Source organism: Rosa rugosa, chromosome 4, assembly GCF_958449725.1.
Source record: "Rosa rugosa chromosome 4, drRosRugo1.1, whole genome shotgun sequence".
Taxonomy (NCBI): Eukaryota; Viridiplantae; Streptophyta; class Magnoliopsida; order Rosales; family Rosaceae; genus Rosa; species Rosa rugosa.
The window spans coordinates 49,780,167-49,803,430 of NC_084823.1; the positions used below are offsets into that span (position 1 = coordinate 49,780,167).

At 39.9% G+C, this 23,264-nt stretch overlaps 2 protein-coding genes and 1 non-coding gene across 3 annotated transcripts; 1 reads left to right on the forward strand and 2 right to left on the reverse strand.

The window, feature by feature from the left end:
• The first annotated feature begins 5,169 nt into the window (after window positions 1–5,169).
• LOC133745287 (uncharacterized) lies at window positions 5,170–6,242 on the forward strand. The gene has a single exon (XM_062173345.1). It carries the CDS (start codon window positions 5,224–5,226, stop codon window positions 6,046–6,048), a length of 825 nt encoding a protein of 274 aa, XP_062029329.1. The 5' UTR covers window positions 5,170–5,223; the 3' UTR covers window positions 6,049–6,242.
• A 12,445-nt stretch (window positions 6,243–18,687) lies between these two features.
• Window positions 18,688–18,766, reverse strand: LOC133707567 (small nucleolar RNA J33). Its single transcript, XR_009845183.1, has one exon. It is a non-coding gene; the product is annotated as a small nucleolar RNA J33 (small nucleolar RNA).
• Window positions 18,767–20,363: 1,597 nt separating this feature from the next.
• On the reverse strand, window positions 20,364–23,264 carry LOC133746231 (malate synthase, glyoxysomal). The gene is made up of 4 exons (XM_062174408.1): window positions 22,733–23,264; window positions 21,982–22,310; window positions 21,550–21,880; window positions 20,364–21,136 (listed from the first exon to the last, which is right to left on the reverse strand). The coding sequence occupies exons 1-4, from the start codon at window positions 23,132–23,134 to the stop codon at window positions 20,477–20,479; spliced, it is 1,722 nt and encodes a 573-aa protein (XP_062030392.1). The 5' UTR covers window positions 23,135–23,264; the 3' UTR covers window positions 20,364–20,476.

Sequence of the window (23,264 nt, forward strand, 5' to 3'; positions counted from 1 at the left end):
AGGCGACCTCGGGGGAGCCGGGTCCGTGGACGGAGGACGCCGGAGGAGGGAGAAACAGGCGGGTCGGGTCAGACGAGCAAAGTAAACAGTAAAATAGCAGAAAAGTAAACAATAAAAAAGCAGAAAAGTGAACAGTAAAAAAAGGCAGAAAAAACATAAAGTGAACAGTGTTGCCCAGGCAAAAAAACGAGTGCAAACCTATGTCCAGTGGCAGTGAATAGTAACTTGACTGGTCGAATTTTTGACTTCTCGACTTTACCTTTTCTTGACTACGGGTGCACTTGCTCTAAGCATGATCGACACATCGTCTTCATCATCTCCCATGGAATAATCTACATGAACTATAAAACCATCCAATGTGGGGTTTAGTTAGAAACTACAGAAACTTGATCCAACAAGCAATGCACGCAAGTAAACGACAAACATCTCGATCTGGCAAAGTTTTGTGGCGCAATTATGGAAGACTGACCAATATGAGCTGCTGGAAATGTTGAGCGTACGTTTTGGACTGTCTCTAGCTTGGCTCCTATTTTCAAGCAGCTGGAAAGACTGACCTTATGACTCCGCAGAGGGAAGGTAGGGGTTTCAGTCAAGTGTTGAAAATATTAACCTAGTGTCTCCGCTTCCTTCTCAACACGTGGCTTACATGATTACGACACCCATTGATTAATTAGTAATAACTGACGTGAGATTTGCCCTAACTATATTGGGGATGTGGTTGGTTGTTACTTGTTAGTATCGGTCCTCCTCCCAACTTGGAAGTGTAAAATGATGGGAATCATGGGATAGAGCAATTCATCATAGTATGCCCGGAAAACGAATCACATTTCAAGCTTTCAACCATCTTACTGTTTTTATATATATATATATATATATTTTTCTTCACAGCGTAATTTCATATATATTTTTTTTGAATAAAGGGCTGGTGCGGCTGCCCTCAAGCCTTGATTAATGAAACTGTCGAATATAAGGGGGGGACATTCAGCCTAAACCCCTGATTACCATAAGCATCTAGAATATTTTCCGAAATAATATCAGAAAACTCTACAGGAGACTTGTATTCTAACAAGCACCAACTAGCAAAGAGTGCAATAGCTACTCCATTTGCTTTAACATAGCAGTGACATAGTGGAAAGAAAACTCGATATGTACCTCGTGTACAACATAGCATAATTACCTGCTTTAGCACAACTTTCCTCCTACGTTGCCGCCGAAAAGTAAATCCGACGACACTTAGTCTCACCTGGCCACTAGGCGGTAGCGCCCATTTGACAAAACAAATAAGTCACCGCCGACCTAGAGCAGACAATGCACGTAGAGTGCATACCCAGTCACAAAGCCCGATTAGGCCTACACAATATATGTAGGATTTTATTGGTTGCATAAAACACATCCAACCTAGAGAACTTAAACAAATAAAAATTGTAAAAAATAAACATAAAACAACTTGGGCCGGACCCAAACAGTGGGCCCAAACTTAAGCATAATTCCGAGAGCATAGGCTGTTCGTGTCACCATGCCGCCATCTCGCATGCAGAGACCCCGTCGTCCCACCACCGGCGACAGACCCGTCGCACCGAGCAGGCGTCGACCATCCCTCCGTCCGTCCTTCAACCCCATCACGCCGGCAAGAATCATCTCCTCTCCACCCCTTGCCACACAGCGGCTCCAAACAAGATAGAAGCATGCCCAAACCAGATCGGAACAATCTTATCCGATCGCAGCACTTCAGATCCCCACCTCGCCGCCACTGACTCGTCGCCACCAGCCAACCTCCCCTCCCCCCGTCTGCACTCCAATCTTGGGGAGATCAAAACCCACCAGCCACCGTCCCACCGTCTGCACGGGAACCTGACGGAGCCTCCCCGCGATCTGGACAACATCACCAACATCATGCAGCCTTCCCTTCAATTGGTATTAATCAGGGGACATCCACATCTGGACATTGGGTCCACTATAACCCGTCCGACGACGACGCCAGGAGGGCGTGCCGCCGGACGAGAATCAGATTTCTTTGTCGACTGCAGAGGCGGCTCTCTCTAGGTTTTTAGGATATTTATTTTTGTTTGTAGTAGGGAGCAAGTTACTGGTTAGGAAAGATGCGTAATTTCATATTTAGATGCACAGATATTTTCTAAATAACTTATTTTTTAATTAATCACTCGAAGAGTGCGTGTACTTCTTCTTTTAAGCGCCCTATGAGATGATGGATCGATACCCCTTTAAGTGCTTTGATAGTGGTAGATCACTCTAACATTTGTTCCAATTAGAAAGGACTTTTTATTGATGTACATATGTAAAATTATGTGCCACTAATGTCGATTCAAAGGGAGCATTGTTTGTCTAATGCATTAGGATTGTGGACCAAAAGGTCAATTTAGTTATTTAGATGATAATGTCATGACATTGATGATATATCTATACCAATCATTATCCTTCTTCTACTCCCAAGAGGAATATCTAATACTTTTGCATTTGTTGACACCCAAAAATCCAGCTAACAAGCCCAATTCATATTTCGAGGCAAATTACACCAGCAAACATCACACCACGCACGTGGACCCAAGCCACATTCACGCACTTGAGGCTTACAAGAATGGGTGTGGTGTGGAAAGTAACAGAATTGCATGAGTCCCGTTATTAGTTTTAGGCTCGTTGATAATTTTGGACTTGGGACCAAAATTCATGCACAACGACCTAACTCTTAATACGGGTAAATGAAGAAGAGATATCACAAATTGACAAGCCTTATTTATCATAATAACAACTCTCTTTCAAACCAAACAACCAACATCTTTTTACACAAACAATGATTTCCTCTCAAATGTAGCATTCTTTTACACAGCATTGATTTTACTCTTACATGTGTAACAACGGGACTCAATCACAGCAGCAAATCTTGCTTAAATCACGGTAGAAAATCTGCCAAACCTATTCCATAATCTTCTTTAGACAAAACCTGACAGACCAAGACACATTGCAAAATCCAATACACACGTTTAACCCAAGCCATCTCTTTACCTAGCAGTAGAGACCTTCCACCGAGATTCTTTTAGCTGTTGGAATTGCATATAAATAACAATGTTATTAACCAAGAAAGAGATCAGAATGGAGTGTGCTAGCAAGCTCTCTAGCACTCTTCTTCTCCCATGCTTCCTCTCTCCCACATCCATCCATAGTTTTCCATCCTTTCAAACTCACCTTCTGTCCAAACCCCCTTATCTCACAAACCTCAACTAGTATACAACATTATTGGGACCCTCTTCTCCTTAAACTCATACTTTTCTAGCTCCCACGCCACACGCATTTTGCCAAGCCTCTTTTGGAATGTTCAATTCACTGTTGTGCATATACAAGAAGTTGCCGGGAAGAACACAACAGCAAGATTCCTAGGATTCTCAGGTCATTCGAAGTTTGCTGGGCCTAGTCTTCGCTAACTCAGACAAAAGGGATAGATTTTGGGCTTGGTCATGGTGATTTCACTGCCGTACAACCCCTACCAAAAGTGCCCCTACAACATTTAATGTTTGTTATTGTTTTTGTTAGAATAGACACAAAAAATCAGAAGTCTTAGATTTCAATTTTAACTCGATTATTCACGTTTTAACTATAATTTACATAGGAAAACATACGTATTTGACCTTACTAATTCACTCAATACCTCTCGGGTTTAAGCCACCTAGATATTGGCAACGCAGGTTTGTGGCGACCCACTTGTCACAAACATTGTGTTTGAATCTTGTGAAACTGAGTTTAAGATTGCTTATTAGAGTTGTCCTAGGTTGAATTTTTCTATGTAATTCCTAATTTGTAGTTATACTCATTTAGGTCGGTTCATTATCATGCTAACATGGCCTGGTCATATATTTTTAGTCAACCCAATTTAAACTTCTCGGCTTATATGATGACTACAAAATGTCATTTAAGGACACTTTTGATATAGCTAGATAGAATGAATCTCTAAACTATCTTTTTATGTTTTATTTGGATTCATATTGTGAGAAAGCGTTATAGAAAATTGAAGATTTTGAACAGTTTTCATGTTCTATAATTTTATGATTTTCCCCCTACTATAACCAGAAATTGAAGATAAAATTACTTGAATAATGATTCATATTTGTGGATCACTTAAAAGGAAGTCTTTGCAGCTTCCCCATAGTAACAACAGAAGAAAATTGCTCGTAAGTGATTATTAATTTGGTGAGTCAATAACGAATTAAAGAGAAACTTGCGTGGGGCACCCGCACCACGTGTCCCTACGGCAGACCAATCACCTCCCAGCAGGGGGGTGTTTTGGGTATTATATATTTAAGGAGCAGGGGTGTTTTCGGAAAAGACAAAAATTTCTTCCTCCTGATTGGGCTGCCGTAGGGACACGTGGTGGGGAAACCCCACCTAAGTATTTGCCAACGAATTAACGATCGATCCCAAACAATACACATAATTGAAAAAGACCCATTTACCCATATTTATCATTTTATCCTGAAAACAACAGAAGCACAGTCATAGGTCATGGACTCTCACGCTAGTGCTTCCTGTTCTTGGTTTTTCTTATGTCGTAGGCTGAAACCTTACCACAAGGAGTAAACAATAACTACCACCACTAGAATCAAATCATGTCACTTTCCATACCCAGCCAGACAAGATCTAACACGAGGGCAATACCGTCAACTCACTAACAGGCAGTTCTTCATAGACCTTTATCCTTTCTCCTTTCTCCAATCACGGAGTCCAGAGACAGAATAAACCAAATCCAACGGCCGAACCCCAATCTCACCTCCACGTTCTCATCAAAACCGTCCACTTGGTCCTACTCTCAGATAATAGAAACCCTGAAAACGTTCAGCGCATCGTGTCCACCTTCTCGAAGCCGCTTTCAGATTTTTCAGTCACCCAAAACCCCATGCACAGCGGTCTCCCACCTCTTTATGTGACCAGACACCTCTCGCTCCCCCATTGGTCACTTTACGGGGCCCAATCACAACGGTCATATGGGCCCCATCGTCACGTCTCGGCTCTCAACCAATCCCATCTTTGCGCTGTTGCTGCAACTGTACTCACACGTGTCTGCTCCCACACGTGTCGAGGCAGAGGGACTCCCTCCTCCGTATAAATGCAACCCCCCGGACCAGCCCCACTCTTCTACCTCCACTGCGTGACCATCTGAAACACTTGAGGTTTGTTGAGGAGAGAGAGAGAGAGAGAGAGTTAAGAGAGATAGAGATGGACGGGAGAGGCGGTTGTTGTATAGCGAGGTATGGGGGAGGTGGTGGCGTTTATGATATGTCGAAGCTGGATAGAATAATGCTGAGATTCCGTCCAATCGCTCCGAAGCCGGTTGGAGGGTCAGTCTCCGGCGGATCTACACCGGAGAATAGCGAGAACTGTAGAAGGGGAAAGAGATCAAGGTATGTGAGAGACAAGCGGTGCAATAACAGAAAGCGGAAGGCTTCTTCTCCGCCTGATAAGAAGAAAGGTGCTGTCACTACTCTGTCGCTGTTGCCGGAGAGTCCGGAACCTAAGTACTCTCCGGAAGAGCGTAGCTCAGCCACGTGGCCGAGCTTCGAGATTTTTCCCGGGAATACCGGTCCGGAGTATAAGGTGGTGAACATGCCGGCTTTGCGGCCGGTGAGAGTGGTCGAGTCGTACGTGACGGTGGACTGCGTCACCGATACGTGGGTGGAAGGAGCAGGACTGGGGTTTACCGACGAGGAGAGGAGGATGAGCCTGGAGACGGACACGTGTCCGGGGTTCTTATCGGACGGTTATTGTAGGGTTGTTTGGACGAACCGGGCGTACAGAAGCATGGTGGGTCAGGCGAACGAGACGGATGAGGTGACGGTGTGTCTGGTGGTGAAGGAGACGGCGTCTGTGATGGCGGTGGCCTTCGCTCACCCGGCGTTTACGTGCAGAGTGAGAGTGCAGTACACGTGTGGATCCATCACGCTGCCTTGTGACGTGTGGAGAATGGAGGGAGGCGGGTTTGCGTGGCGGTTGGACGTGAAAGCTGCGCTGTGTCTGGGCCGGTATAGCACCAAAGCCGTATGAACCTTCTTCCTAAACTGACCAAGAGTAACTAGTGGCTAAGCTTTCGGCGTTTTAATAATCTGTGAATATGTTTGATTCTGTTCCTCCACGTTGATTCTGCTTTGTTTATCTCCTGGGTTGCTTAAATTTTTGTTTATATGTATATACATGCGGTGATGATAATGAGAAGCAGATTTGAATATTTGATTTCATCATCTGAGTTGTTGTTCTTAACTGGTACGACACCGCATGAGCTATTATAATACTAGGCTAGCAGTTCGGGCACACAAACACAGAATTTTATTATTCTCCAACTCCTAAGAGCTAGTTGTGACTGTTCATCATGCACTGTTCTGGCACGTTATGTAGAGGAAAAGTAAAGGATTTAAAGGTTACACGTGTTTGGATTGATCTGAATCAAAGAGTCTGATTAACTGATTTTAGCTAGTTAGGAATGAAAAAGCTGCATATGCTTAAATTTTGCTGGGGTTGGAATCAAAGAGTTGCATGAGGGTTGTTGGGACAGGTGGATGAGTTGAGTTGGATATGTTTTTGTGTGGGGATTCACTATGAAAGTCTGAGCTAAAGTGTCTGCCTCCATCACTCCATCTTCAATGGTCTTTTTTTATTGAACCACGTTGAACCTCTGCTGGATCATACATCTTAATTTATTTTTACAGTGCAATTTTTAAAAGATAAGTAACTAATGGCTTGAAAAAAAAAAAATATATATATATATATATATATATATATATATATTTTTTATCCGATTTAAAATATAAGTTTGGGGAAAGATTTACAAAGGATAAACTTCTGTTCAGTAAATATTTCATCCTATTTATCCATCATGGAAAATTTACAAAATAATCAAAGAAAAAACATGATACACAAATTATCATTTATCCTACTTATCTATTCACCATGGAAAATTTACAATCAGGGTAAAAACATAATATACAAAATTCTGAAAGTGGTTTTCTCTTCTCATTCCATATTTGTCAATTTGATATTTTTTTTTTTGATCAGATAAACAACTCAAATGCTAGAACTAGTATTTCGTGAGTCGAACTCACAATCTCTCACTTACAAAGAAAAAACTATGTCACTAGACCAAATGGTACTGTGCTTGTCAATTCAATATTAGACAAATTTAGGTTTCATTTTTTTTTTTTTTAATAAAGAGCTGGTGCCGCTGCCCTCAAGCCTTAATTAATGAAACTGGCGAATACAAGAGGGGGACAATGAGTCTAACCCCTGATTACAATAGGCACCTAGAGAACAAATTTAGGTTTCATTTTTATTATTTATTTTATTTATCTTTTCTTATAGTAGTAGCTAAGCTCTCTGGTTTCTTTTCCTTACAAGCTTCCAAAATGGTCTCCAAAAATATTTGCATATCCTTGTTTCAATTTTTTTTTTTTTGGTTGGGGTCAAATTTCCTTGTTATAGTGAAGCTATCAAACTATTTCTCAGCCCTCTATAGAGTATAGAATGTAACATAATTAGGAAAGAAATTACAGGCTTGCAGGTTATGCATGTACTACCCCAACCATAATATGCTTGTTACCTCTATCTTCCCCATGCGGACCAAATATCTTGAAACTTCATGTAATTATAAAGGAAATTTTACAATATGTTAACATATAACATATATACAATTATAATTTTTAAGACTTAATTACTTAAATAAGAACCTGTTGCTATAGTTACCATTTTTTAGGACTTGATTTTTTTTTTTTAAGTTCAAATAGATCGAATAGATAAGCTTTAATAATTCCGGTTCAATTCCATATATATGAAACATCATGAAACATCCGCTTAGTTACTGAAATGAAAACCTACTTAACTCTAACAAGAACCACAGATCTGTGCAATGCTAGTCATTTTGTTTTTGTTTTTTTTTTAATAAAGGGCTGGTGCAGCTGCCCTCAAGCTTTGATTAATGAAATTGTCGAATACAAGGGGGGACATTGAGCCTAACTCCTGATTACAATAAGCATCTAGAGTATGTCCCGAAATGATATCAAGAATCTCTACAAAATACATGTATTCTACCAAGCACCAACTAGCAAAGAGTGCACTAATGGCTACTCCATTTACTTTGACATGGCGGTGACATAACGGAAATATAACTCGATATGTAACTCGATTACAACGTAGCATAATTACCAATTGCACAGCTTTCCTACGCCGGAAGATAAATCCAACGACACTTAGCTTCACCCTGCCACTAGGTGGTAGCAACCATTTGATGAAGCAAGGAGCTCGCCACCTACCTAGAACAGACAAAACACTTTGAGTGCATACACATGCAAAAAGCCTGACTAGCCCTACACAACACATGTAGGGACTTAAGCAATGCTGGTCATTTTTTTTTGTAAAATTTTAGCCAAAATAGCTAAAAATTCATTTCGACTAGCCACTTTAGAAATACGTCAGCATCAATGCTCTCTATTTTATATAGTTTTGAATTTATATTATTTTTTAAATGAAGATTAAATAGTTTAAATACAGTTATAAATTACATGAAATAACTTAAAATGAATGTTTTAAATTATAGAGAGCTTCATCTCCCTCTCTATATTTAGGAGTGAGATAGCTAAAAGTTATAATGGAGAGTCACTTAGGAGTCCAGTGCAGCTGTTAACATAGATAAAAAACTAAACATGCACTCCAAAATAGCTAAGGAGCCAAAATAGAATGTCTGCTAAAGATGCTCTTATTTACCTTAATGAGTACTTTTTTCTAGTTACCTACTTTACTTTAACGAGGACCTTATTTATCTTAATGAGAATTTTTTCTAGTTACCACATGAATCCTTAAAATGGTAACATGAATCCTTAAAGTGATAAATATTACATGAAATATGACATGTATGAGAAATGTTAACATACCATAACTTTACCCGTGATCATAAAGCTTTGGAAGCACCTAGTCCTTGAACCGATGAGGAATTGCAACCTTGTAGGAATATCGTCAAACTCAATGGTAAAACAGTGGACTCTTGCTGTAAAAGCTTACAGTTTGCCTCCATTGTCATTGGCAACAACAACAACATGTAGATTTGATCATCAACAAAGGTAGTTGATTGCGGATGCCTTATCTCACCCCTCCCAACCCTGGACAATCCACACCTAGAGAATCAAATCTACCTAATCATAATTTGCTATTCCATGGATGCAATCTGAATCAAGCTTTTGCTCATGGTTTTACGCTCACTGTTAGGTTCCGCGGACCTGAGACAAAAAACTAAATAATTAAATAACAGAATATATCTACCGAATTGATCGATATAGGCTGCGTTTGGGGGGGCTTTTTTGCTCCCTCGCTTATAAGCAGAAGAGCTAGAAACGTTTGGTAACTCAGCTTATCCTCAGCTTTTTCCAAAAGCTACTGCGGCTTCTATCAAAAAGGAGAAGCAGACTCCCCCCTGCTTTTAGAAGCCAGAAGCTGGCAGATTATTGTGGCGCTGGTTACTGTAGATTAATGAGGTTTCGCTAATACCGGTTTCTACCCTCCGTTGGTTGAAGCAATTACACTCGATTGCCATGAAACCCTCGATTGATATCTAGATGCCGCATCAGTCTCTCGATCTCCCTCTGATCACAGACGCCATTTAAACCAGAAATCGACCTCAATCGACCCAAACTCAGTTCCCAGAACTCACTGCCGAGACTAGAATGGTGACGAACGGATGATCTTCACGCCAGCAACTCAACCAGCTTCTTGGTTGTTGGCCTGTAGGTGCAGCCGAGCAAGAAACGAAGCCTAAAAAGGCCGGGGAAGTCGCCGGCGTCGGTGACGAGAGGAACCCAGAAACGAAATTGTCAAAACTCGATCAAATTCAAAATCTAATTGTATAGGCTTGTAGAGTATGACGAGGAGATGAGATTTCATACCAAATGCAGCCCAGAAGGTGGCCGGAGTCGCCGGAACTCGCGGAATCGCCGGAGAAGTCTCGAAGCTTCCAGTCGTCGATTCTCCGTTCACCGTCGATGCGTGTACAATCCGAGACAGCAAGGATGTAGGTGACGGCGAGACGAGGCTATTGCCGGTGGTCGGCCGCGGAGAGGTGGCCGGAGGAGCGATTTCTGGTCTGGTCAAGTGATCGGGTCGCGGGTTGCAGTTCGGGTCAGAGAACTCTGGTTCTCTCTCGCGTCTCCTAGATTGTTCTGATGTGGTCCAACAGATATAGGCCTCTTCTACTTAATATCCGACGGTTGTGATGAATCGGTGGAATTATGGATGGCTAGGATTGTACCATAGTAATTTCTTTCCTCTAAATGATTTTCTAAAATCCTACAACTTCGGAAATTTGCTATAATAGCTCAAGAATACCGTAGGCAAGAAAAAAGAAATGAAAAGGAGGTATTTAACCAAGCACACTCTTCCCTTAGAAGCGTTATAGAACACACATTTGGTGTTTGGAAAAAAAAGTGGAAGATTTTAAGGGACATGCAAGGTTATTCATTTAATAAGCAAGTAAAGATTGTCATTGCCACCATGACACTTCATAATTATATACAGAGAGATGCACATGGTGATAGACATTTTGTCCGCAGTGAAGAAAGAGAAGGTTATGAGTCAAGTGGTGGGATAGAAATTGATGATGATGTAGAAGAAGAATATCATGGTCATGGTGCACAAGAAATGGAAACAATAAGAAATAGCATTACTCAAAGTTTGATGAATGCGCGTAATAATGTGAACATTTGAATATGTTATGATATTTTTTGTGGTTACTTGAAGCGAATCAGAAACCAATTGTTATTAATGTTATTAATATATTTGTATAAGTTATTTTTAAAATTGTCCAATATTAATCATATGGTCACCATGATTTATAAAAATTGAAAGTTAACAAAAATTAATAAGGACATAATAAAGATTAAAAATAATAACGAGAGCATTTAAAGAACATTGTATTACCAAACAATCAAGGCAAAATAATCTCTCATGTCCAATTTGGTCATTCCACAAATCAAAAACACAAGCCAATTTGAGTTTACCAAACACTTTGCCACTGACAACTCTTATAAAAAGCCCGTTTACCTGCTTTGCTTTTCAGCCACTTATTCTCATAAATAAGCAGAAACCAGCTTTTCTGAAAAGCCCAGCCATACCAAACATAGCCATAGTGACAGGACCCACCCCGGATTTCACCAGGGTGAAATCCGAAGTGGCCCTGCGGGGCCCACCTTAGAAGAAATTCGACCAAAAATAAGACCAGCCCCGCTGGTTAAGGGAATCGGACTAGACCCCGCTAGCCCAGCAATAATATAATGAGTAGGGGAAGATGATAGCCATACGAATAAGCCACTCAGGCTTGGGTGATAGCCTCCCAGGCTAAAGAACTCCCATAACTCCCGTAATATACCCTTACGCCACTAAGTGTAGCGATAGGATACTGGGCTACAGAATTACTGTCACAGAGACAGTAACCTGCGCCACAAAGGCGGAAGGGCTACGGTGATCCCATCACCGCGCCACAAAGGCGGAAAATCAATGCTAGCATGATAAAATCACCCCTCAGTATGGCACAGGGAAACATAACCGAAAATCCAGTAAATCCAAAATACATAAGGCTTCCCCCATCTCTCACAAATGCATTTCCAACGACGTGTCCCACACGCCAAGAGTATCAGAGTTCTTTCCTATTTGCTTGGTTGTGGCTAGCGGGGCTAGTCGGTTTTCTTGAGCTGAACTAAAGTTGTGTTTCTTTAAATTGTTGCATGCATCGGGATTTTTAAAGAAATAAATGTGGGAAAGTATGAAATACATTTGGTTTTAATTTGTTTATTTTTGTCCATTCACGCTAACGTGTTTTTCAATACTTTTCCCCTGGGCCCTTCGGTTTCAATTGCCCAGTTTGCAGGCGAAATTAGTTGAGGTCGGGCGTACATGGAGTCGAGGCATAGCCAACAGCATTGCTTCCGCGTACTCATTCTATTTCTGTTTTCTTTGTTACCTAGTGGATTAGTATTGCTCTGATACCAACTGACAGGACCCGCCCCAGATTTCACCCTGAAATCCGAAGTGGGCCCCGCAGGGCCACTTCGGATTTCAGGGTGAAATCTGGGGCGGGTCCTGTCACATAGTCGAGCAAATGCAGGTGAAAGTCGTGATGGATAAAAGTAAAAACCAACAAATCACCAGAAAGTAATAGAAAAGAAAATGATGAGAAAGAATGCATGAGAACAGTTGATATATTTGCAGAAACCGGGCTCGATATGAGGGTATTGAAGTTAGTGTGTCACAAGCTTGCCGGTTAATTTGTAGTAATGTTGCCGCCTTAAGTCGGTTGTCTTCGGGTTGCATGTTCAATAATGTGCAGGAGCTTTGTGTCATTAAAAGAATGGGTGCTATATGCAAACCTCGTCGGGCGCCTCGAATTATTGAAGTAAACTGGTTAACCCCCCCCTTTTGGTTGGATCAAAGTTAATACTGATGGTGCATGGAAAGTGGACTCCAACCAGGCTGGCTATGGTGGTGTTTATAGAGACTATAAAGGCTTGGTTATAGGTGCTTTCTCTTCTACTCTTGATATCCCTAGTTCTGTGGCTGCAGAGGTCATGGCGGTCATTAAGGCTATTGAACTAGCTTGAGTTAGAGATTGGAAGTATGTATGGTTAGAGGTGGATTCTTCCCTTATACTTATTTTTCTCCGTTTTCCTCATCTGGTGCCTTGGAGGCTTCGTGTGCAGTGGAGCAATTGCTTGCATCGTATCTCTCAAATGCATTTCAAATCTAGCCATATCTTTCGTGAAGGCAATCAAGTTGCTGATGCCCTTGCCAACTATGGTGCTTCATCAGATGGCTTTACTTGGTGGGATTCAACTCCAGATTTTATGATGAGTCATTGTAATAGGGACCATTTAGGTCTTCCTAATTTTCGATTTCGTTAATTTGTATTCTTTTTATAGGAGGTTAGCGGCGCTCCTTATGCTTGTCCTACCTCATTTCTCTTTGTAACCTTCTTTTCTTTAATAAATTTCATTCGCTAACAAAAAAAAAAAAAAAAAAAAAAACAGTTGATATATGCTCAAATCACTGAAAAAAAAACAGGAAGAGGGAGAAAGAGAGCAAATGTACATGACAAAAGCATCCTGGAATAGTGGAATATGTGGTAATCATAAAGCCTTGGAATTTTGTAGTTCTCCTCGAATCGACGTGGATTTGACAACCGTGAATCAATATCGGCAAATTGATAATAACACAGTGGATTGTCGTGGTAGAAGTGTTTCCCTCCTCCTCCATCATCACTGGGAACATCAGCTTTAAATTTTACATCGATCAAATGTTGCTACACCTTATGAAAATGAAGTACGATTAATTTCTCCAGACAAAATGATCGAGACAGAACTTGTTGTCACCTGCATAGCAGACTTTTCCGCAAAAGAGATACTGATACTGATCCGGAGATGGAAGCCTATCATTCAGAAAGTGCAGTTCGGTATCTCTTGACGGTGCAGAGTGCCATTAGTAGCGCGCAAGCAACCCCACTAGTCCTTTGGCTGTGTAGGCCACTGCTAGGCCACCTCTTCCAAATTCTCTCTCCCCCAACCATGTACGACATTTTACTCTTACTAGAATCTTGTAAAAATGCACCCATTCCAATGGGGAGACCCTCCTTATTGAGAAAATCTGCCGCTAGTTCCAAGTCAGGAGGCTCCTTTTGCTCCTTGAGCATGTTAAGGTTCAACCTGTTAACGTGCTTCTTAAATTGCATGTACAAATAGTACTTCACATTTTTCTTTTCTTTTGTTTCTTCCACATAAATCTCTAATACCAGTGGGAAAAAAATAAGGCTAGCTCAACAAGGGTCTAAGCGGAATTTTGGTTTTATTATTTATTCTTGAAATCTGAAATCTGAATTGCAAACTAAGGATAAGTGCTATCTATAGATCTAGCAGTGCTAGTTGAAACTGAGGGTAAGGGTTGCAAACGAAAAATTTAGCTTTGTGGCTCTGATACCATCTTCAAATTTGTGGAAAATCTCACACTAGAGATTTACAAAGAACTAAACTTAGGCAGCATGTGGACTTCGCCTCCAAGACTGGAATCAACTAGAAGATTTGGACGTGATCTGCAAGGCACAGAGATTCTGTCCATCACAAGCCATAAGCTACTGGGATAACAATAAACCTAGCTAGGATGACTAGGGAAATGAAACAATTAACCAATTCCTTTATTAATTAGGAGTCCTTATTCAACCAGAGGGAAAATTTCAAGAAGAGTACATGAAGTATTGGTCATTCTAACATTTCGTGAATCAACTTTTATTAAAATCAAAACGGTACATCAAGTTCAAATTTCTACCCAATTTGAGTACATGCCGTTACGGGTTCCGTTAGTGAGTGTACTTTCTGTTAAATTTTTAGGGGCAAATCAATCAAAACGATAGAAAGCCCTTTTTATTTAATTTTTTTTTAACTAAAACAAACATATTATTTCTCCCTTTCACCACTTCCTTTCCCAAACCCCCAACACCCATCTATCTCTTCCTCTCCTCTCCACGACCCACCACCCCCATCCCCAATGCCAAACCACACCCATCGAAACCACCTTCTTCTCCACCGACGATCCCGAATACGACGCCATCTTCGACCCCCCGGAAGGCTTCGTCCTGCGGCCCCTCATTGTACATAAGGATCTGCAACAACACCATGGGATAATCCTCCACATTCTCAGTTCCACCCTCCTCCTCACTGGACGACGTCGTTTTGTACTCCATGGTGGCCTGGGCTTGACTCGCCGGAACTTGATCCAGAAGATGGATCACAAATTCCAGCTGAACCCCCGAGCGGGTACTGCTCAGATGCTCAATCCGAGAGTTCCTGACAACTCAATTGCATGAATTGAGCAACTCCTTGTTGATGTTGTAGGTAGTGGTGTAGAAAATAATTTTGTTCATTCTTTTGTTTCTTTTTCTCCTTTATGGACAGATTCTGTTCTCATTGATGTGAGCTCATGTTTCTTAATTAACACATGAATTTGGTACTGGTTGTCAACTTACTGATGGGTGATCCTATTTTCATAATTGAATTAATATATGAATTTGGTAGTGATGGGGAGTTGGGTTTGGGAGATTAAGAAGGGATGATAATGCAAAATGAGTTATTTGAATTCTGGGTTTGATAAGATGGGGAGTTGGGTTTGGTGGGTGTGGATTTGGAAGGTGGAGGAGATGTGGTGGTCGCGGTCATGGAGGAAGAGAAAGGGGTTGGGTCTGTGGGGGGGGGGGGGGGGGGGGGGTGAGAGAGAGAGATAGATAGAGAGAGAGAGAGAGAAAGAAAAACTGTAAAAATACTATATTACCCTTTAATAAATGAATAATTACATAAGGCTAACGAAAAAGATGACGGCATGTACCAAACTTAGGTAGAAATTTGAACTTGATGTACCGTTTTGATTTTAACAAAAGTTGATTCACGAAAGGTTAGAATGACCAATACTTCATGTACTCTTCTTGAAATTTTCCCTTCAACCAGAAAACTTGATTCTTATCATTAGGACTAAGAGCCCTATGTGTTTACCAATACCACAAGCTTACAGCAAAGAAAAAAAATTATCTCTAGTTCAGGAACAGAATCTTCTCAAGTTAGAACCATTCAAAAAAATTTGTTTTTATTTTCCAGTAACTGAAACAATAATGATGTAATTAAAAACATTGATAATATGAAAATATCAATATCATTGATCATATGTTATATTCAATCATACCACATAACAACAGGAATTCATATGTATCCATATATATATGATCATCCTGTTAGAATGCAATTTATTTCTGAACATCTAAATACTTGATTATTAACAAGGCTATGCCAAATATAAGATTGTAATTCTAGAACAACATGAATCAAGAATCTGCTGCATATTGAACATTATATCTAGAAAACAAAACTGATAAAAGTATATGATACTAACAGGATGTAGTTCCAGAATCCATTGATGCTTCTCCTAGATGCACCCTCAATCTCAGATTGTTAATGGGACAATTTTGTTTGAGGTTTGGTGTTCTAGCAGGGATCAAATGAGGACGTTGTAATCCTCCTTATATCAGAAAAACTGTTGTGGCAGTTCCTTCCATTAAGCAACTGCCTTATAACTTCCTTATGTTTATCTGAATGGATTAATCTAAATAACCATACATGTTTGAATTCAAATTCAAAAACAGACTGCATTAATAAAACTATTTTCGATTACAAGCTTTATTAAATACTCTGATGTTACAAACTGAAACTCTAAAACTCCTCACAATGTCAATTTGCAGAAAGTGTTGATGTCTAGTTCAATAAGGTCTTACAATCTCCCACTGAACTAGATATCATACAAAATCAACTTACATTGTTGAGTTGTTTTCTTAAGTGTGCACAAGAGTTCAAGGACATCATCTATTTTTCAAAGTCCTGACAATTTTGCTAAACTGCATTGAACTACAGAAGATTACAATGAATTGGAAAATCACTAGTCTTCTATGATCACAATGCAGCAAGTAAAATTACATGAAACTACCTCAAGTATGATCTTGTACATGTTTACTTTATTTACAGTAATCGATTTGTAAAACATGTTTGATCCAAAATTAATTTCAACTAGATAAAGAGCTGTATTAACTTACTGATTTGGCATATCAGTATCAAGTTTTTCTGCATATGTACATATTCACTGATTTAGTATATCAGTATCAGGCTCTTTATATGTACATGGTTTTGCATATGTACATGTTCTACCTATACAGCAACCAAATGTTGAAACTTAATTTTATTCAAATGATAGATATCAAATGATGACTTCATAAATGACTGACTGATCGACTAAAGAAGATACATTACCTGATAGTACTTCACACAATATAATCAGCTTGAAATTCTGGACTGTCTCTCTCAGGGTCCCTATAAGGAACAAAATCTGCTGGACCAACTTCTCTGCTGAGGTGATAGATGGCCTTTGTTGATAGTTCATAATTTTTGCAGGCCAGAGGGAATAATTGCCAAGGATTTTTTTATCCAAGACTTTGGCCACTGCAAGTTAATTTCATTTATTGACAAGATGATATCAGAAATTGGGATTGATAGAGCTGTTGGGGGTTATGTTAGATATACTCTCCCTCTCTTTGTGGAAGCAACAAATGAAAAGCCGACTCGATCCTGGCTTGCTGCTGAAATATTATGCTCGTGGAAGTGCCCAGGAGGAAGTGTTGTAGCTTCATTCTTACCTTCATTGAGTGCTTATGCGAAGAGTAAAAACTTCTCTTCATCTCAAATGGAGAAACCTCGGTTCATGATTCTTGGTGGTGGTCTTGAGTACCAGCGAGTTTCTAACCTATTGTCAAGTTTTGATACTCTTTTACAGCAGGAGATGGACCATTTAAAGATGACAGTAGCAAAGATCGAAGCACGCCACCCTGATCCTTCTGGTGGAGAAATCTATTTCTTGAGATGCTCAGAAATATCTTCTTGCAAAAGACATATCACTTGTTCTTAATATCAAGAGGCCACTTTTAGAGCGCATAGCTCGCTGCACAGTTGCTCAAACAATTTCATCTATCGATCATCTCTCTTCACAAAAGTTGGGCTACTGTGAGACATTTCATTTCTTCTAAACTCTGGTTTGTATGTTCTGCTCTTGAACTTCTTTTTTTTTTTCTTCTATTTCACTTTGGTCGAACATCTCATTATAACAAGTTGCTCTATGAGTTCTAAAAATTCTTATCCCTCGTTCTGAACTGCAGAATTTGAAATTTTTGACTTTTCTGAATGTTCAATAAAATATGCACTAGTTGAGATAGTCCAAATATTGGATGTATTCATGGTGGGTGACGTTGCCTCCATGCAAATAAGTACAATTAAAGCCAGCAAAAATGTCTTCACTGATGTTAATCACCCTGAAAGTTTTACTGATGCCACCTCAATTCAAGAACCAAAATCAATCAAAGACATCTGGATGACCATAATGCATTCGAACTTTCAAAGGATTTACCAACACCTGCTGTCCTAAGATGACAACTTGTTTCCTGACCTGACATAAACCAAGCAAGTGTGAAACAAAACCAGTAAAGACATGCTCCCTAACTCCCAAGATCGTAAGCTTCCGGATACCATGATAGTGCCTGTATTCTTCCAATAGATTCTGCATTTTGCATGCCTCCTCAAAGTTATTGTCTTGGTTCATATCAACAGGATTGAACATAATATCATGATTTTGATTCTCTGGTTTTCCCTCTCCGAGCTTTAAGGGACTAGGCAACTTAATGCAATAGAATTCAACTACTTTCTCTAATTAATTATCATACTTTTTGACAAGAACAGAATAATATTCCTTCTCATTCGTGCCAGTTGAAACCTCATCAATATAGGCAATTCGAAGTGCTTCCTTAGTTTTCATCAGATATAAAATTTCATCAGCATGGAGATCTTTCTTTGCCTTTTGTTTTCCATATATCTGGCATGCAATCATATACATATATATATATATATATATATATATATATATATATATATATTTCATCAAAGCAGTTCCAACTTCATGACCTTTGTACAATGAGTTCACACAACTGCTTGTTCTACTTAAACTCCTGGAAGAATGTGACCTCTCCGAGGTCAAACCGTCCAAACCAATGTCTCGCATCATAGAACCAATTTCTTGTGAACCTTCCCGAATGTCCATCTCTAATGCAGAATCCAGAAAACCAACATCTTAAGAGCTCAAAAATAATATATCATCCCCTTTACAGTTCGAGTAAGTGTATGCCCTCTTTAAGATGCCCAAAGCCTGAGTTCCCTCAACATCGTTGTCCGTATCTCATCATCATTGCCTATTCCTTCTCGACGCATCCTCTCCATGTTAGACTCTTGCATCTGCTTTATTTACAATTAATTTTGCAGGTGGTTCCTCCCTCAACATATGATCAAAATCTTGGATTCTTAGATGCAGTTCAACTCCACCTTTCTATTTCTTAAGTTCAATTCATTGAGCAACTGAATCTGATTGATACTTATAAGAAAATGCATGGCTGTATGCAATTCAATCTAAGTCAGTCATACTAGTGCTGTAAAACTGAAATTATGCACTAGAAATATATGTCCCAAATGTTAATTCAAATTTTGAACAACATTTTAATGAAGTGCAAATACATTGATCAGCAGACTATGGTATTTTCAAGAATTTTGGTGTCATTTGTGACACACTTTTCTTTGATATCATATGAATGTCTAATGACATGTATATGCTACTCAAATAGCCAAATGTTTGAATACTAATTTCTTTGGAAACTAGAATCAAATTAATTTTAAGTATAAGTTAGTCTTTTGTTTTCTGTTGATAAATGAATCAGTTTATGCATTTACATAACAACCATTTTGATGGCAGGATATATATATATGCATAATCATGATCCAGAAAACACTTCAGTTTGCATATAATCATGAATACATGGCTACTTTGGCAGCATACTATGTTGTGATCATATATGCAGCGATTTCTGAAATTATATTCTGTCAAACACATATTCAGGAATATTGTAATACACCATCTAATCAACTTGCAGAGATATGTATCATAAATAAAGCATGATGATTTTATCAATCTTGTAGTGTAATTGAAAATCACAAATTGAACATATATAAGCAACATTTATGCATTAATCGAACAAATTTGAATTACAGTAAGGATTCCAGAACATGAAACTGTTATGTAGCAATATGTAAGATGTGATCATGAGACTTGAACCGAAACATGAATATCTTAACAATCTTAATTTGAGCATAGTAGGCTCTGATACCAATTGTTAGAATGCAATTTATTTCTGAACATCTAAATACTTGATTATTAACAAGGCTATGCCAAATATAAGATTGTAATTCTAGAACAACATGAATCAAGAATCTGCTGCATATTGAACATTATATCTAGAAAACAAAACTGATAAAAGTATATGATACTAACAGGATGTAGTTCCAGAATCCATTGATGCTTCTCCTAGATGCACCCTCAATCTCAGATTGTTAATGGGACAATTTTGTTTGAGGTTTGGTGTTCTAGCAGGGATCAAATGAGGACGTTGTAATCCTCCTTATATCAGAAAAACTGTTGTGGCAGTTCCTTCCATTAAGCAACTGCCTTATAACTTCCTTATGTTTATCTGAATGGATTAATCTAAATAACCATACATGTTTGAATTCAAATTCAAAAACAGACTGCATTAATAAAACTATTTTCGATTACAAGCTTTATTAAATACTCTGATGTTACAAACTGAAACTCTAAAACTCCTCACAATGTCAATTTGCAGAAAGTGTTGATGTCTAGTTCAATAAGGTCTTACACATCCTCCATTATGTAAAACTGAAAGTCGATCCAGTTATTGAAGAGAGAGTACATTATTGATTTGACTACAACAACAGAGGTAAAACTAGACGATGATGATGATGTTGATGAGGTGCATTTAGAGCCTGGATGATGCCTTGGGGTGGTGCAAGACGATATGATTATAAGCATCGAGAGTCAGAAAATCGTCTAGAGTTTGTGCTGTGCATTGCCTTGTGAACATCTTGCAAGCCTCTTTGTACATTCCCTTCTTAAATTTGTCCTTCCCGACCTCTCTTTCAATCCTCTCCATTTCGTCTTCCACCACTCTACCAAACAGCTCCTTCCCCACTCTCACTCCAAGTCCATCTCCATCCAACTCCACTCCATACTTGATCCACTGCCAGTTCTGAACCCTGCTTATCTCAGCTGTTGCAGCATCTTCCATGAGATTGTAAAGTGGCACCGAACCAGCTCCAGTTAGCCATGCTGCCAGGTACTGGATTCCCACCCGGGTGTTCAGCCGGAGACCCTCCAGGGTTCGGACTCCTCTAGGCCTCTGCAAGAGGTCTTCTTCGGTTATGGAGGATGCATCTTCTCGCCTCATGGTTTGGATTTGGTTGGGGGTGTTGTGGCCCATGTTGTTTGTGAAGATTTCCATGCAGGCTGGGATTAGTCCTGGATGTGCTGCCCAAGTTCCATCATGTCCTGCTTTCACTTCTCTTAGCTTGTCCTTCCTCACCAAATCCAATGCTGCTTCATTTGCTACTGGATCATCTCGGATTGGAATCTGAGCTGCCTGCTCATCAATTCAAAATAAACATCCTTCATTAATACTCATGCAATTATGTATTCAACATTTCAAACAACAAAACTTTATATAGCTAAGAAAGAACTAGCTAGTCCCATACGTGTGTACGACTACAAGAGATGCACAAAGCTTGTATATGGTTCTGCATATCCATGGCTGTTTCTTCAATTTATGGTCTGGATCCTTAGTCTAACAACTTAACATACTAGGTTGTTTCGCGAGGGAACATTACTTTGTAATTCCATATCATTCGATTAGCCAGGGAATAAAGACTTTTAGGCCATTATGACCGGTATGAAATGCACAGAGCCTGTGTATGACTGCATAATGATGCTATATATGTGTGACAGAAATGCCTATAGCTAGGCATACACAAATAATGGAGATCAAGAATCACATACCATGCCTCCCATGGCGTGGACACCGCGCCTATGGCAGGTCCTGATGAGGAGATCAGAGTAACTCCTCATGAAATGTTGATTCATGCCAACTAGAACCCGGTCAGGCAATAGGCGGTCAGGGTGAGCCTGGAAGGTCTTGACATAGCTGAAAATGTAATCCCATCTTCCACAGTTCAAACCAACAGAGTGATCCCTAAGCTCATACAGGATTTCATCCATTTGAAACACAGCTGGAAGTGTTTCGATCAGAACAGTGGCTCTGATGCTTCCTCTCTCTATCCCTACCATCTTCTCTGCCTTCTTGAACACACAATTCCATATCTTCGCTTCCCTGCAGCCAAAATTGTGCAGCTTGTGTCAGTCTTCCATTATCAATTGGAAAACTCTGTTTGAACTGTCAACAAACAAGTATAAATAATGAATATTCCTTACCGTGAATGCTCCATTTTAGGGAGGTAGAAGAAAGGTCCAGACCCTTCACCTTGGGTGCGGCGGAATGCTGCATAGTTGTGGTAGAAGTAGAGACCAAAGTCGACAAGGCAACCAGTTGCAGGCTCTCCATCAATGAGAATATGAGCCTCAGGCAAGTGCCAACCTCTTGGACGCACAAAAAGCTTGGCTATGTTGTGATCGTTGAGCTTGTAGACTCTGTTTCTGGCCTTATCATGGAAAGTTATGCTCCCATCCACAGCATCTTTCAGGTTCACTTGGCCTCTTATTAGATTCTCCCAGCTTGGTGAAAGTGCATCTTCAAAATCAGCCTAACCAAGTAAAAAAAGTCGCTTCATGTCGTACTAACATCAGTTTATGATTATTTGTGACTTGAGTTCATACTCGGTACTTATATTCACTTCTCTAGCTAGGTGGGTCTTACATGCAGGAAATAGATATAGTCGGTAAATACGGTATGATTTTTAAGAAATTCTTCAAAAGTATTAACTATCGAGTAGTCAGTCTAGAGTTTGAAGATATATATAAAATATTGATAGAACTTCTAAAATGTGTTAAAAGAGTATAACATAAACACGTAATGAAGAAATATCTAAATTATTATTGAAATTTTACTATGCCTGTCATTTTGTGCAGGCGGAAACACCTCAGCAAGGCGTGACACCTATAGAGATTAACTAATATATATGTACCAAAGTTAAAACTGATCATAAATAAAGTGTGTTATTCTCACCATGAAAACTTTTGCTCCAGAATTGAGAGCATTGATGACCATCTTCCTCTCCACAGGTCCTGTAATCTCCACCCTCCGATCAGCCACCGCTTTCGGGACTGGTGCACAAACCCAATCCCCTTCCCTTATGAACTTCGTGGCGGGGTCAAACCCGGGTAGACCACCCTCATTGTACCTCCTCTTAGCTTCCTTCCTACACTCCAATGCATACTTAATCCTGTTCCTGAACTCCCTCTGCAACTCCACCACGAACTGCAAAGCCTCCTTGCTCAGAATCTTCGCATAGTCTTGGTCATACCGTCCCCAAATTTCAACTCCATCGGGGGCATCGTAGCCCCCTCTTGCACCGGTGTTCATGTTCGTCGCTGGTGCAGGGTACCCGTACGAGCCAACTCCCATCATGTTTTCCCTTCCCCTCTAAGAATCTATGCTATGCTTGTTATGGAATAGTGGAAATGAGGAATGGTATAGTCAGATATATAGAGGCGTATGTGAAGCAGTGGATAGGGGCGAAGAGTACTATCGTCATGGG